We start from the raw sequence: 16,213 nt of genomic DNA, 5'->3' as shown, positions 1-16,213 counted from the left end.
ACCACTATTTCCTGGGCAGGGGAAAACTTCCATCATGAGTAAAAGCTGCTGGTGGACAACAAATTTTCTTAGAGGGTTATGTTTTGTTTTTTTGGCATTTCTGTAACCACAACACAACCACACAGCGGTCCTATGATTAAGACACTCCAAGATGGAAGGAAAGAAGACCTAACCCAGAAGAGATCTGAACTCTTTTAATTATTCCTCTGCCCAAAAAGGGTAACTCCTAGGATTTTGTTCTAAATTACAGTAATATTCAAAATATTCACATTTTACCTTTTGTAGTGTGTACTGTTTGAATCCCCAGCTTTTATTAGTCCCACATCCCATTCTATGGCTGAAATCCCATTCTGAAATCACTAACCTGGTACGTTACTTGGCCCCTCTTGGCTGCTGCCTCCGGAGGATGTTTCCGAAGTCTGGGAATTGCTTTCATCAAATTCTCGCTTAAATATACACAGGAGGCAGGAGATCCTATAATCCAACCTCACATTCAAAATAAACTAAAGATTCAAGTGGAAATGGAAACAGATTGGTTACATTAGCATACCACCTGTAACACTGTGCCAACCCACCACACTCTGGCTGGGTCTGGTATCTGCTGCATCAATTACCTTAAGCATTAAGGGAACCAAATATTTGGCTTAGACCTCAACAGTTACTTCAACAACAGACTGCCATGGGGTCTATCAAATCTGTCTGCAGCACCTTTGCATCTAAACTTCAGCATCCTGATAATTAATTTAATAATCAGAACAATTAATCACTCACTACTTACTCCATCCTCTATAAAACATTATTTTTTGGAAGTATTAAATCCCAACTCTGGTCTATGAGAACGGTGATGTTGGCCACTTTGCTTTTAAAAAATTAAGAGAGAAAAATGTTTTTACTACTAGAAATTAGCTTGGTTTGTCTTTTTCATTTCTGATGGTTTCCTTTGATTTATATACTAACTCTTGGGTTCCCTCTTCATTCTCTCTGCCCCTCCCCTGCTTGCACTGTCTCTCTCACTCTCAAAAAATAAATAAATATTGAAAAAAAAGAAAAGAATAGAAAATCAAAGTTCAAGACCCTGGTGACCTTACTCAATCCCAGGACATACACTTCTCCCAGACTATACTACCTAGGCTTGCTTTCCAAGTTCTTGGGTCATGGTTTCCTACTTACTACTGGATACCCCATTTGGTTTCTTTCCAGAGTCTCCAACTCAGTATTGTATAAAACTAGCAATGTCAGTCCTGCCTGGGTTCTCTCATCCTGAATCAATCTCAGTCAATCTAACCCTCCCTCTCTGATACACACATCTCATCAGTGACGATGTCCTGTTGGCTCCACCTCTACCAAGTCTCCTGGATCTTTCCTATCATTTATCCTTGCTCATATCTTCATGATCTCCTGCCTTGCCATACCAGATCCAGCTCCCAAAGGGGCCTATTCTTAGGTCAGTCCCCTACATAAAAACTCTCAAAGGCTCACCAAAGAATAAAATCCTGGCACTTTAGGCACCCGGAGTGCTTAGGCACCCAGAGTGCTCAGAACCTGGTCTGCTCCTCCTTTCCAATCTTATTTCTGACAAGCTCCATACACTCTATGTCCTTGCCCAAGGAGAGTTGTTACTGGTCCATGTGATGTCATGCTCTGGTCTGACATGCTCCAAGTTCAAGGGGACTTGAGAAGGTCCCCTTGTTTCTATACTACAAATCCTTTTCAGGGTTAAAAGCAGAGTTAAGATCCTACCTCTTCTGTAAAAACCTTCTCTGGTGCTTACCAAATGAGATCCCAGGACCCACCCTTGTGTCCCAAGAGAACACGTTCCTCACAGTTTTATTTGCATGAAGACACAGCTTCATCACATCTTATTTTCCTCTTAGACTATATAATCCCTGGTGGATACAGTCCCTGCCCAAATCATCTGTGCATTCCTGCCAGTGCCCGGCAAAGCGCCTTGCATATGGGAGAGGGTCAGTAAGCATTTGATGAAACAATGAATCCACCAACCAACTGCTGTCTGTTCTCAGATGGCTACAGTGAGAGGACCTCAAGGTATCATCAAGTTTTACAACACATCACTTTTTTTTTTCTTTGAGAAAGACAGGGTGCAAGCAGGGATGGGGCAGAAAGTAGAGGGATACATAATCCATGGCCTAAGAAGTCCTCCACAACTTTTGTTCAGGCATAAGTTCAATGAGGTTCCTTCCTAAGTCATTCTCTACAGCCTTAAATATTTGAGGACTCTAATGGATGTTTTCAAACTACTGATAAAATGTGATTCAGACTCAAGAGACAAATTAAGTCTACAAACATTTATAATCATCTACTACATGTTCTGGGGTTGGGATTAGGCAGCATGGGAAAAAGAAGTGGTAACAGTCTTCTATTCACTGAGGAACAAATAATTCTGCTGATGAATAAAAATGATGTATGAACAGAAAGAGGAAAACACAGAATGTCATGAGATCAGGAGGGTTTTCATACCTAAGATCAAACCCTATCTTCAGGAGACTGACTCCCGGACCTCATTTTGCCAATGTAGGGAGTTTACTCCTACAATTATCCTCTCTCTCCTGTGTCAACAACTTGTCCCTCTCTACCTGACCATTCCATTCAGGATATAAACTTGCTATAATCTCCCAACTTAAAACTTATTACAACAAAAACTTCCTGTCACCAACAATCACCCTTCAGTCACTTCCCCACTTCTCTATACATCTTTATACCAAATCTCCTCAAAGAGTTTTGTACTTACTCTCCCTGATTCATTTTCTTCCATTCCCTCTTGAACCCAACCTATTCCAAAATTTTCCAAGTGTACTCCCACCTCAGGGTCTTCTCACTGTTATTCCCTCTGCCTCAGAGAATTTTCCTAGATACTCACATATTAGGTTCCTCACTTCATTCAGGTCTCTGATCATGTTCCCTTACTAGAGAGGCCCTGACAACCCCATCGAAAGAAATATCCCTGGCCCCACATTCTGGTGGCCTCCAAACAATCCTGACCCTCTTATATTTTAGCATCCTTACCACTTACCACTATCTGACATAGCATACCTGTTGTTTAACATGCCTATGACTCTTACCAATATGTAGGCTCTTTAGAAACAGGAAATTAATATATGCTGTTCAGCCCTGGCTCTCAAATGTTTAAAAGTACTTGGCACAGAATCAATTTCAATAAATAATGAATGAATGGGGCGCCTGGGTGGCGCAGTCGGTTAGGCGTCCAACTTCAGCCAGGTCACGATCTCGCGGTCCGTGAGTTCGAGCCCCGCGTCGGGCTCTGGGCTGATGGCTCAGAGCCTGGAGCCTGTTTCCGATTCTGTGTCTCCCTCTCTCTCTGCCCCTCCCCCGTTCATGCTCTGTCTCTCTCTGTCCCCAAAATAAATAAACGTTGAAAAAAAAAAAATTAAAAAAAAAAATAAATAAATAATGAATGAATGAAAGAATTAATGAATGAATGAAAAAGGGAGGGAGGCAGTTAATTGAACCTTAAGCTGAGTTGTAAGCAATAAATAAGCAAGAAATCTGTCTTTATGTAGAAGAATACCTATGTGAGTTCTAAGCAAAGGGAGCATCTTGGGGGCAGACCTAGAGGCCAATGGTGATGGAAAGCTAAGGTAACTAGAGGAAGTTGTGTCATGGCTGGCAGGAAAAGGGCACACTGGGGAGGGGTATGAGATGACAAAAGGATGAAGACAGCTGGTTCATAAATGGCACTTAACAATGAGCTAAGAATTTGCTTCCACTCTCTTCCCAGAAAGTCTAGGGCTTTATAAAAGGAGGGACACAATCCAAAATGGTAGCCCTATGAAGTACATTCTGTCCCCACCACCTCTGGCTGAGACGGTTACCTGGAGTATTTCAATGATCTTCAACTTGGTGTCCATGACCATGATATCCTCCTTCTCTGGCTCTGTCTGCTTCACGTTGCCTTCAGGGGCAGCAGCCATAGGAGTCATGGGTAAAAAGCCTCCTCCGCGGAGTACCACCTGGGTCATCAGCTCTCCAACCCCATGGATGGACCGCATTACATTACTTCCTAGGAAGGGCCAGGACAGACCCCAGTCATGACAACACTCCGGGAGAGTACTCTGAGGCACCTGACAAGGAGCACAACTCTAAACATATTTAACAAATCTGTCCCAACACGTTCTCAGGATCCAAGGAACTGGAAAGGGTTAATACCCATCAAAAATACGGGGAAAAAAGAGTAGTGGAAAACAGATGGGCTTTGAAATCCATAAAGGAGCACTTTGGTATATTAATTTGCCTTCCAAATTTTACTGGTCACCTAGCACATGCTTGTTGCTACCCACAAAATTAGGGGCACAGGAGCTAACGAGGCACAAATTGAGTGCTGCTACAAACACTGATCTCAAGTACGCAGGATTACCTCTGAGGCTCAGTTTCTTCATCTATAAAATGAGACTAAAGGAGCTCAGAGGATGAAATGGTGAAATATATGTGAAATGACTGAGCACAGGATCTAACACAGTATTTTTCTGTTCTAGCTATAGAGACAAGGTCAACAATTATCCGTATGTGAGTACATAGTAGGTACCTAAAGCAGAAGAAAAAATAAACATATAAAAGCGGAGTTATCTATTCACAGACTGGAAATACAATACTCAGATACAAGCCAGGATTTTATTTCATCATATACTAATATCATCATTGAATGCCTCATGATACATTGAAGACAAGGCTAGGACATGTGTTCTTAAGAGATAAGCATTCAATTTGTTAGGTAACTTTCAAATGGTTTTGCAAAATTTCCTAAGGAGAAATACAGATAGACTTATATATGAAGGAAACAGAGCAAAATGTGAATAATCAAGGACTCATATGTATTGGTATTGGCTGTGCTATTCTTTCAGCTTTTTTGTTCAAAAATGTCCACAATGAAAAGTCAAGAAGAAAAGGACAGGACATCACAGGGAAACATGACAAGAGTAGTAACAGAAGAAGCTGGGAGGGCATGTCCCGGGTGTGCAGGTGCCACCAAATATCACTTCTCCACTTTGCCATGACATTCTTACCTTTATTCTCTTCTCCTTTCGCCATCTTACTAATGGGAAAGATGGTCGTCACATGCACACAGTCCAGTATGGCCAAGAGAATCTTGGTCAATCGGAGAAGGTCAGAGAAGTTGTAGAAACCAAAGTAGATGAGATTCCTAGCTAAATTTACAACCTATTATATTAAAACGAGAGAGAGTGAGAGAGAGATGGTATTAGGTCAACTGCATCCTTTAGTTCCATTTTATGCTAATTTATAAATGTCTGATTCTGACCCTTCTTATGGTAAGAGGAGACATATATTTTGCTTGCATTTCTGATCAAATTCCACTTTGTTTCCTAAGGAGAAAAAATAAGAAACAAAAACCTGCAAAGCTACTGAACTGTTTTAATAACTAGTTGATAAAAAACTGACATAATCATCTGTGGAGTGTGGATGGAACTGGAGGATATTATGTTAAGTGAAATTAGTCAGAGAAAGACAAAAATCATATGACTTCACTCATATGAGGACTTTAAGAGACAAAACAGATGAACATAAGGGAAGGGAAACAAAAATAATATAAAAACACGGAGGGGGACAAAACAGAAGAGACTCATAAATATGGAGAACAAACTAAGGGTTACGGGAGGGGTTTTGGGAGGGGGAGGATGGGATAAATGGGTAAGGGGCACTAAAGAATCTACCCCTGAAATCATTGTTGCACTATATGCTAACTAATTTGGATGTAAATTTTTTAAAAATTTAAAAATTAAAAATAAATTAAAAATAAATAAATAAACAAACAAACAAACAAATAAATAAATAAGATACTGCAGGGCAAGCCACGTTGCAGCCCAACAGGACACAGAAAACAATATTGCAATCCTTGGAAATAGACTCCTCAAAAGGAAAACTGGTCTCAAAAAGAAACATTTTAAGTCAAAGGTAATAAGGATTTGTGTCCCTCAAATGATTAATCTATGATGGATCCCAAGCATAGTCTGTTTCTTTCCTGTTGTTTTTAAGATCACGTACAGAGTATACGTAATGTTCTATCATTTTATGTGATTCAATTAACCCTGGATATTTATTCTACCAGCATAACTACCAGTAAGTCAAGCGACTGGTATTCGTTCTATTTTCTTGTGGAACAAAATTGAGCTCAATTCCCTTTTATTAAAAAACCGGAGTATCATCACAGAAATCACCACATGCTAAAATATTTTCTATTTATCCCAGAGAAAAATGACCAATGAAAAGCAGGTAAAACATATAGATTATTTCATCATGAATTACCTCAAATGTAAGCTTATTTTTCTCCTTATCAGAGAAAGGAAACCTCTGACAAACCACATCTCTTAAATACTCCTCCACAAATTCCATGGTCTGAGCAAACCTCTCCTTAATTTCATCTTTGGAAGCTCCGCTACTATCATAGCTAAAAGGAAAAGAGAAAGAAAAGGAAATCAGGGGCGCCTGGGTGGCTCAGTCGGTTAAGAGCCTGACTTCAGCTCAGGTCACGATCTCATGGTTCATGGGTTCAAGTCCTGCATTGGGCTCTGTGCTGACAGCTCCAGAGCCTGGACGGAACCTGCTTTGGATTCTGTGCCTCCCTCTCTCTGCCCCTCCCCCATTTGCACTCTGTCTCTCTCACTCTCCAAAATAAATAAATATTGGGGAAAAAACACAAAGAAAATGAAATAAAAGTTCAAGATCCTGGGGCCCCTAGGTGGCTCGGTTAAGCGTCTGACTTCGGTTGAGATCATGATCTTGCGGTTTGTGAGTTGGAGCCCTCTATCAGGCTCTGTGCTGACAGCTCAGAGCCTGGAGTCTGCTTCAGATTCTGTGTCTCCCTCTCTCTCTGCCCTTCCCTTGCTCACACTCTCTCTGTCAAAAATAAACATTTAAAAAAATTTAACAAAAAAAAAGTTCAATATCTTCCCTGTTGAGCCTTCCCCAGCTGCTCAGCCACAAAGCCAATATCCCCTCCCCAAAATCCCCTCTCCTACCCTCTGTCCTTAATTTATTTCTCCTCCTTAGCAAGTATCACTAAGACATGTAATCATTTATCTTGTTTATATCTTTTTTCCCTATCTAGTGTACAGATAGTGTTTTGGTTTGTTCACTGATACATTAGTTAAGGCTGACACAGAGACAAATATTTGTTGAATTACAAAAAAAAAGACAAGACAAAAAATCGAAGTATGCCATCTTTTGCATTCTTGAAAAAAAAAAATACACTTCACCTTTCATCTATGCTTTAACTAGACTGAACTTGACCATAAGTGGTCTACAGTGACACAAAACATTAATGAGGTTTTAAAGCAGCAGGCTCACTCATCAATGGCGATCTCCGAGGGAATCTCAGACCAGAGGCGGGCATATTTCACGGGAGTGACTTGTTCCTGGGGATCTCGGTCCACGTGCATATGAAGCATGAGGCGACAGAAGGATGCCCTCAGGTCATAGGGCAGGTTCTCATCAGACATGCAGCGGAGAATGAGATCTACATCCAGCTGGCCTGATATTTCATTGATGGCCAGGTACTGGCGGTCTAGACACATCCTAGCAAAAAGGTTCAACTGATACCTGAAGAAAAGAAAAGTTATGTGAAGAAATCAGAAATCATTGAGCAAAGGGGCGCCTTGGTGGCACTGTCAGTTAAACGTCCAACTTTGGCTCAGGTCCATCATCTCACCGCCTGTGAGTTCAAGCCCCATATTAGGCTCTGTAGTGACAGCTCAGAGTCTGTAGCCTGCTTCGGAATCTGTGTCTCCCTCTCTCTCTGCCCCTCCCCTGCTCACGCTCTGTCTCTCTTTCTCAAAATATATAATAAAACATTTAAAACAAGAGAAATTATTGAGGATGAATGGCAACACACAGCAAGACCATTTGAATATCCCCAACTTTCACAGGAGTGACATTTGGCCACCTGATCTTATACATCGACACCCTTAAATTGCCTGTGTACCAAGCAAATGAAGAAACTGTTCAGGCTTTACCACCAGTCATACAAGTCCACGCTGCTGAGTTGGAGTAATTATGTGACTACTTGATTCCATTTTGTCCTTGTTTGTTTTATGATAAAAAGGGGGGAAAATGTTATATTTAAAATGGTTGTCTATTTCCTCAGCTGTTTTTTTATACAGTACATTAAAGACCATGTAGAAAATGTTAAACATCATCTCCCATACTGAAACTCATAGAAATTTTATCATCCTCTTTGGATCTTATCTCATATCAGCCTCTTGGACTTCTACATGAAAAACATGTTGTGCAAAGTAGGGGACTCCTCAAACTGTTTTGTTTTCTTCCTCATCCAACTACATGTGATCTTTGTCACCTTCTGAACTGGACCATAGAAGTACCCTTTCCCATTCACCCTCAGGAGAAGATACATCAGACATTAAAAGAAAAAACAACTTGTAATGTGAAATCAAAAAGCTATAAGCTTCCAATGTGGCCAATACTGACTTCTGAATCCAAAATCCTATTTATTATTGATAACTATGAGTTGAAAATGTTCTCAATCTCACTAGATTTCAGTGGATACAGATTAAAATATGATTCTATTTCATGCTTATAAAATTACCAAAGAGTAAAAAGCATCACAATATTCACAGGTAGCAAACAGCAGGAGAAACAAAGTTCTCACTCACAACTGGTGTGAGTGTGCACCACAATACCCAATCTAGGATCGCTCAGTAAAACTTGCCAATTCAACAATTCCACTCCTAATAGGAAAGACAAACTCTCACTCATACGCATACCTTTTGAATAAGGAGGTCCCCTGACATGAAAAACTAAATTGTGGCATATGATGGAATATCCAAGAGCAATGAAAACATGGCATAATAAAAGGGAATGCCATCCAGAAGTCGAAATTAGAGAAACAGATCTACCACCATTAACACGAGCACATTTCAGAAACAATACAGGATAAATGAGACAAGTACAGTACCATTTACATACAGTCCTAAGAACTGGCAAAATGCTATATATTTTTTATGAATACATACAAATGTAGTAAAACAGAAACACAGAGAATGTAGGAGGGTATACACTACATGCATGAATGGGAGGGAAGAGAACACAGGAGCTATCAAAGGGCACTGTAGCTGCAAAGTTTTACTTGTTAAAAAATGCCCTAAGCACTTTTCCATCTTTGCTTCTCTATTCTTTAAAAAGTTTTCCTTGGCTCTCTTGCCCCTTCATTTCCTTTCCACTGCCTTCCCTTGAGGTGGCAGGGCCAGCAGATCTTAAAGCTGGGACCCGGGAGACCCTAGGGCCAGATGAGGTAACCGGCAGAGGTGGAGAGTGAGCAAACAAGGATGCACACCAGGTAAAAGGCCAGCCAGGTTTCTCTCAAGAGTAAGTTATCAATACGGAAAGGTGAAGGCCATAACAACACTATGGTGTGAGAAAGGAACTGGAAGTACAGATGGGGACGGGACTCATGGTTTTATTCTGTATTTGTACAGGGGCACCTGGGTGGCTCAGTCGGTTAACCATCCGACTCTTAACTTAGGCTCAGGTCGTGATCTCATGGTTTGTGAGTTCGAACCCCACGTGAAACTCTGTGCTGATGGTGCAGAGCCTGCTTGGGATTCTCTCTCCCTCTTTCTCTGCCCCTCCCCAACTTGTACTTGCTCCCACGCTCAAAAAAAATATTTGTACAGATATAGAAAGACATATGTGTTATGTGTATGTATAAACATACACACATGTATGAATACACGTATTCATGTTCTACCTCTGTCTGCAAAATTCTATGAGGTTGGCACTACTGTCTCTATTTTGCAGATAAAGGAGCTGGGGCATGAAGAGGTATATGACTTGGCCAAAGGCAAAAAAACCTAGTAAGTAGAAAGGTCAGGATTTGAACACAAGCAATGTGACCACATGATATGCGCTTGTATGCTATTATTCTGTTAAGGACAAATAGTAATGAGGGGCCGATGCAAGCACTCACTGTTTTCCCTACTTGGCCACGTCCAGGAATCAATTTACTACCTAAGTACCAATGAAACCTTACACGCCCAAATCCTAAAATCTACATCTTTTTGCTAGATAGGTGACAACATGTGATTGTGTGGAGCAACCAATAAGCAAGCAGTAAATTCCTCATCAGTTCCCTCCAGGGCAGCCTGAACTGAGCCCAGCGGGACTCCCCATCACCTGTAGTAGCTGAGAACATCGCGGTCCTCCTTCTGCCCTTCTTTGGCATCTTGGGCCAGTTCCCGGACACTTTTGCTGCGAATCTCCTTGTTGCTGTCCCTCCAAAAGAGCCACACCTCTTCCTCGTCTTCTCCTGCTTCCAGAGCATTCTCTCCAGTAGAAACACCCTCAAATTCAAAACGAGAAAGAACCAGCCTGGAAAATAAGAGGAGGAGTAGTGAAAACTCCTTATGTTAGCAATACTTGCTAATCTAAGATCAGCTCTAGCAATATATTGAAATCTAGCTTCACTTTCAGCATAGGGGTGCCTGGGTGGCTTAGCTGGTGAGGCAGCCGACTTTGGGTCAGGTCATGATCTCGCAGTTTGTGGGTTTGAGCTCCGCACTGGGCTGTGTGCTGACAGCTCAGAGCCTACAGCCTGCTTCGATTCTGTGTCTCCCTGTCTCTTTCTGCCCCTCCTCCACTCAGGCTCTGTCTCTCAAAATTAAAAAAAAAAATAAAAAAAACAAAAAAACATAAAAAACTTTTAGCATAAAAACACATAACCTTTTTTTTTTTTGCCCCTTAATGGCAAAATCACAAAGAGCCAAACTTGAACTTCTTCATTTTATTCACCACTTTATTCCAGTGGTGCTCAAGCAGGTGATTTTGTCTGCCCTGCACCCTCCCCAGGAGACACTGGGCAATGTCTGCAAACATTTTAACATTTTTGTTTGTCCCAACTGAGTGGGAGGGGTACAATGAGCATCTAGTGAGTAGAAGCCAAGGATGCTGCTAAACACACAGATAGTCCATCATGATTAACAGTTATTCAGGCCCAAATGCCAAAATGCTGAGAGGTTGCATTAGCCCAAACCCAAAATTAAGTTATGAGAAGCAAAAAAAACCAAAAAAACAACTAAACAAAAAAAGCAACAAACAAACAAACCCCACTAGAGCTCAGGGCATAATTCAGTTTTGGGTTTTGTTTTGTTTTCTAAACACTGGCCCTATTACTAGTACTGTACTTACCAGGAAAACTGTTCCCCTGATAAAAAATCAATCACTACTATTACCAAAATTTTTATGTACCACTAAACACATTTTCAACAGTGATAATTAAAAAGCTCTTTCCTACAGTGACCTAACATCACCATTGAATTATCTTCTTTAACTTTTAAAACTGGTGATCCTACCCAAAGAACTTTAAACTCTTAACATTAAATCAAGTATGTGCAAAATGCTCTCTGGTGAATTCACATTATTTTTAAGCCAATGTGCAAGGGGGTGCATGGGTGGCTCAGATGGCTAAGTGTCTGCTGATTTCAGCTCAGGTCATGATTTCACAATTTTGTGAGTTCAAGTCCCACATCAGGCTCTGTGCTGACAGTGTGGAGCCTTCTTGGGATTCTCCCTCTCTCTCTCTGCCCCTCCCCTGCTTGCCTTTCTCAAAATAAAACTTTAAAAAATGTATTAAAAAAATAAATATATTCAAAAATAAATAAATAAACCAGTGTGCAAAGTGATACCTATGTACAGAGGAGGCCACTCTAAAGGTAAACTGAATTCCCCCATCAAAGACCTTTGCATAAGCAAGATCCCATGCCAGCTCATCTGACTTCAGACCAACTCTAAAGAAATCAAAGTGTTAAGTTCTATTATCCTAGAGTGCAGACATCCACTGGACCATACATTCTCCATCTAAATCCCTTCCTCATCTGTATCTTCAACCCCAATAGCCCCCACTCACTTGGTCTCAATCAGGATGTCGGCATTGGTTGGATTCAGCACAGCTTTACATATCAGTTCCTGGGTCACCGGGATCGATTTGTTCATGGAAACACAGAGGTCGGAGAGGTAATCTAAGAATCTATGGAGAAAGAGAAAGCAAACGAAATGTTTTCTGCAGCCACAGTAGAGGTTTGGCTCTCGAAGCCAGACTCCTCCTCAAATGGACAGACCCAACGTATCTTCGACACAAGAAACTAGAGACATTTTAGGTTTTGGTGCCAGTGTCTACAGCACCAGCAGAAACCCGGTTGCGCTAAGAGAAGAAATCAAGAAAGGAGAAAAAGAAAAAAGATGGCAAGGGCCAGGGCAGATGAACAGATGATGAGATTAAAATGAAACAAACAAGACAAGGAAGACGTTTGCATAAGGAAGAAATGGTGGAGATGGAGGAGGACCAGAGAGGTGAGGAAAGGCTCTGAGGCCTGATGGCCCAAGTTGGAATCCCTGTTCTCATTAGTGATATTCTCATATGCAGTGTTACATGGGAATATGTCTTAACCTCACTTTTCTCATCTTCAGGAGAGGGTAACGTAAAACCTTGTAGTACTGTCCTGAGGATTAAATGCAATAATACATGTCAAGTGCTTATTTAGTTGATTCCCTGAACATGAGAATGCTCCATGGAACATTCTTCATCTTTATGGGGTGGGAGGAGTCACTTTATAACAACACTATCAGCTCTCATTGTATCTCAGTGTGACCATTCACCATACCTATATTATAAACTACTTTCCACTGCTTCTGAAATGGTGTAGATCTTAATGAGGAGAAGAAAAGAGGAAAGGGGGGGGGGGGGAGATCTATGTGAATGAGAAATGACAGAACTGTAATGTAAAATAGAAACACTCAAGTGACAACTAAGTTTGCAAGAGACTCTTACTGATGACACTTGGGGGAGGTGTTCTAAGTGATAATTAGGGGGTGCTAAACTGTGAATAAATGGCCATCACTGTGATTTCCTGTGCGTCTACCAAGTGCCAGGCACTTCACGTGTATTTATTCTCATTCAATTTTCATAAACACCCATTTAGCATAGAAGAAAATTAAAGCTCAAGTGGAAAGAGAAAGTCACCCAGCTGGCCAAGTGCAGAACTAGGATTCCACTACGGGTCTATCCCACTACCGTGTTCTTTCCACTACTCACCCAAGAGCCTCTCCAGACCAGCCTAACCGAAATCTGTCACTGGCAGCCCTCCAAAGGAAACCTCGCCAAAAGCACCCTGACTAGCTCAATGCCTGCATCTTCAAGGCACAGACACCTTCGGTGGATCAGACCCACTTCCACCTCACCTGGGCTCCCTGTTCTTTCGCACCAGACTGACAAACGTGTCGATCTCAGCGGCGGTGATGTGTTTTTCCAGGAGTTTTCGGTTATTGTGAAGCAGGGCGGTGATGGTGTCTTCGGCCAACACATCATAGCCAATCTGCTTCTGCATAAAGCCAAACTGCTTGGCTATGTACTCCTTTTAAGGATGAAAAGGGAGGTCAAGCGGGGAGAACAGAAGATTTTAAGGTTAACCCCAAACTAAGCAAAGCAGCAACCTTCCCTAGCGAGAAGGACTGTTCATAAGGGAAATCCTAGTTAGGTGCCTTTCTACAACTTTCTCATCTAGGTCAACAGCTGCAAACTCCCTCACACTTCTTGGTTTTACTAAACCTGCCACACAAATGTAATTAAGCAAATTATGTACAGATGGGCATTTTATCAAGTGCACAGTATAAATATTAATGTGGTGACTTATTTTTCTAAAAGGTCAAAAGCTGTTTTTCAGCTGTGATTTTACTGCTAATTCAAGAGGACTTAACTGTGCCTTATTGCTCTGTGCTGCTGAATAAACATACTTAAGCCTACCTAGATGTTTAGAACAGTACCACCCTATTTTGTTTTCTTTATCTGGGGTGAAAATACATTTGCATAGTCAATGGGGAGCAGAATCAAGTGAGGAATACCTAAGCCAGTCAATCATATTCACAGAACGCATAAAAACATCGCTGGCTTCTCTCTTTGGGAAGCAGACATGACATTCCATAAAAAATATATGAGAAGTCAGGGAAATCTCTTGTCGGTATTTGTTTCTATTCAGAGACGTTTCCTGCCTAAGACAGACTCAAAGTTCAAACAGCACTTGAAACTTGGTTTAATGTTTCAAAATTAATTCCAAAATCCTAAAAACTACTCAGGGTGTTTACAGTGGACACTGGCCACTTTTCAGCCCATACTCAAGTAAGGATGCATGTTTCATAATTAATCAGACTTCAGGGACAGACTGCTGCTGGGTGGCAGACAATCCATAACAACAAGCAAAGACATTCAATGTAGCAGCGACAGGTGGGACTTTTTTGGCCTTTTCATGTACAAGCGAAATGTGCTAGTACACTCTAGAGGCTCTGATGTATCCTCATTGGAAGATGGCAGAGAGGAACAGAACAAAAATCTCTTTGGCACTATTTGAGTATGGTTTTAATGCACTGGCAGAATTAAAGTAACCAGAGCACCCAAAGGCAACCTGTCCAGGCTAATGAACAAAGCATCATAGGTATATGATACCTTCTATTTAGATAATAGCAAAGGCTAAGTCAAAAGCTTATACTTGCTAACAAGGTTATATCTAATACTTGAGAGCACTGCTGAAGTTTAACACTTTCTTCATGACAGAACAGAACAATTTTCATTACAGAGAGATGTTTAAATTTAAAGGCCAGATGTGGTGGCAGTCCAAAGTTTACAAACAAAAGCCTTTTGCAACACAATGCAGAGAGGAGGAGTCAAGGTTATGATAAGCATCATCTGTGCACCTACACTAATTCAATGCAGTACAAGACTTCTCAGCCTCAGCACTACTGACTTTCTGGGTTGGGTAACTGTTCGTTGTTGGGGGATGTCTTGTGCATTACTGGATATTCAATAGCATCCGTGGCTTCTACCCACCAGATGCCCCCTCGCCCCATCCCGCCCAAGTTGTGACACTCAAAAAGGTCTCCAGATATTGCCAAGTATTTCCTGGGGGACAAAATTACTCCCAGCTGAGAACTACTAAGTGTGGCAACACAGTTTCCAGGTTTCCTTAGAATGGCAAATTGATGGGAGACCCCAGAGAGGTTAGAAAGTTTATCTCATGAGGACACTATATACAGTGTCATGACACAGATAAGAACTTAGAATACCATAAAACATGAACCACAACCAAGATAAAGAGAAAGTTACCAGCACAGATGGAAGATATGGAAGGGAGCAAGAAGATTCCACTCTTGCTTTAATATAAACACATGCAATCATTTCCCTGATTTTTAAGATAACGTGCCATAAAAAATACTAGAAATGTACTAACAGTATCAAAAAAAAAAAATCTCACTGAAAGGTGGCTGCAGAAGGGGACTTCTTGGGTATCCTTCTTAAGGACTCTAGAATGTATCTTCTTCTCAGGCTTGCAAAAAATCTATTTCCTTTCTACACACAAACCTAATGAACTATTCTCTAGCCATTAAGTAATTACAGATTTAACACTTAGAACTCATGAGGCAAGTAAGTGAACTTCAGGGACAAAACTGCCCATCACTTCCCATCAATCCTAAATCCCAACCTGGTTTTTCCTGTAGTCTTGCTGAGAGTGTCTCAGGACCCTGTAGCAGAGCCGACAGATATGTCTGAAAGGAGCATGCCGCTGGTCCCCAAGCTCCTCGAGCCGCAGCATTGGGCCATCGCCACAGTCTGTGAATGGGGCTTGTAACAATTTGAAGATCTGGTTGTGAGAAGGAAGAATAAACACCATCACCATTTAGTGTGTTAATGGCTAGTCCTCTGTCGCAAACTAATAGAATCTCCTGGGAGGCAGCACTACACAGACCACTCTCTCTACATCAATGGCAGTAACCTGAAAATTGTACACCCACTCACCACAGTCCACCTGGACCTAACTGGTCCTCAAACACTTCCCAGTACAGTGTGTAGGGCTATGGTTAAGAGTGCGGACTCTGCAGTCAGCAGATTCTAGGCTGAAATCATTCACCTGCATTATTCCCTAGTGGTAAAGAACACAGTTAAGGTAACCTTTGGTTTTCTCAGGAATAAAATGGAAAGAACACTACCCAGCTCACAAGGGAGTGCTAAGGATAAAAGATTAAAAACTGTCAGTTGCATAAATATAGTGCTCAGCAAAGGCTTCTGCCACAGAATCTGATCATTTTGGCCCCTCAAGGAATTGTTATTGTAGAAATGAGCATTGGCATTGAGCCAATCTAATCTGGGAGGTCATCACCTGAAACA

The 16,213-nt window shown here is 41.3% G+C and overlaps 1 protein-coding gene across 6 annotated transcripts in view; it reads right to left on the bottom strand.

The window, feature by feature from the left end:
- The window catches only part of ITPR1 (inositol 1,4,5-trisphosphate receptor type 1), a 328,207-nt gene that overhangs the window by 156,180 nt on the left and 155,814 nt on the right, over positions 1-16,213 (bottom strand). For all 6 annotated transcript variants that reach the window (XM_043587979.1, XM_043587980.1, XM_043587982.1 and 3 more), the window contains 9 exons: positions 15,531-15,689; positions 13,240-13,412; positions 11,909-12,028; positions 10,180-10,374; positions 7,339-7,590; positions 6,298-6,439; positions 5,040-5,193; positions 3,852-4,039; positions 365-503 (listed from right to left, as the gene is read on the bottom strand). In XM_043587979.1, coding sequence (XP_043443914.1) covers positions 365-503; positions 3,852-4,039; positions 5,040-5,193; positions 6,298-6,439; positions 7,339-7,590; positions 10,180-10,374; positions 11,909-12,028; positions 13,240-13,412; positions 15,531-15,689 — 1,522 coding nt within the window. The remainder of the gene's footprint in view (positions 1-364; positions 504-3,851; positions 4,040-5,039; positions 5,194-6,297; positions 6,440-7,338; positions 7,591-10,179; positions 10,375-11,908; positions 12,029-13,239; positions 13,413-15,530; positions 15,690-16,213) is intronic.

This window comes from Prionailurus bengalensis, chromosome A2 (genome assembly GCF_016509475.1).
Source record: "Prionailurus bengalensis isolate Pbe53 chromosome A2, Fcat_Pben_1.1_paternal_pri, whole genome shotgun sequence".
Classification (NCBI taxonomy): domain Eukaryota; kingdom Metazoa; phylum Chordata; class Mammalia; order Carnivora; family Felidae; genus Prionailurus; species Prionailurus bengalensis.
The sequence above is the reverse complement of the archived record's forward strand: the minus strand, read 5'-3'. Positions and strand labels throughout refer to the sequence as shown.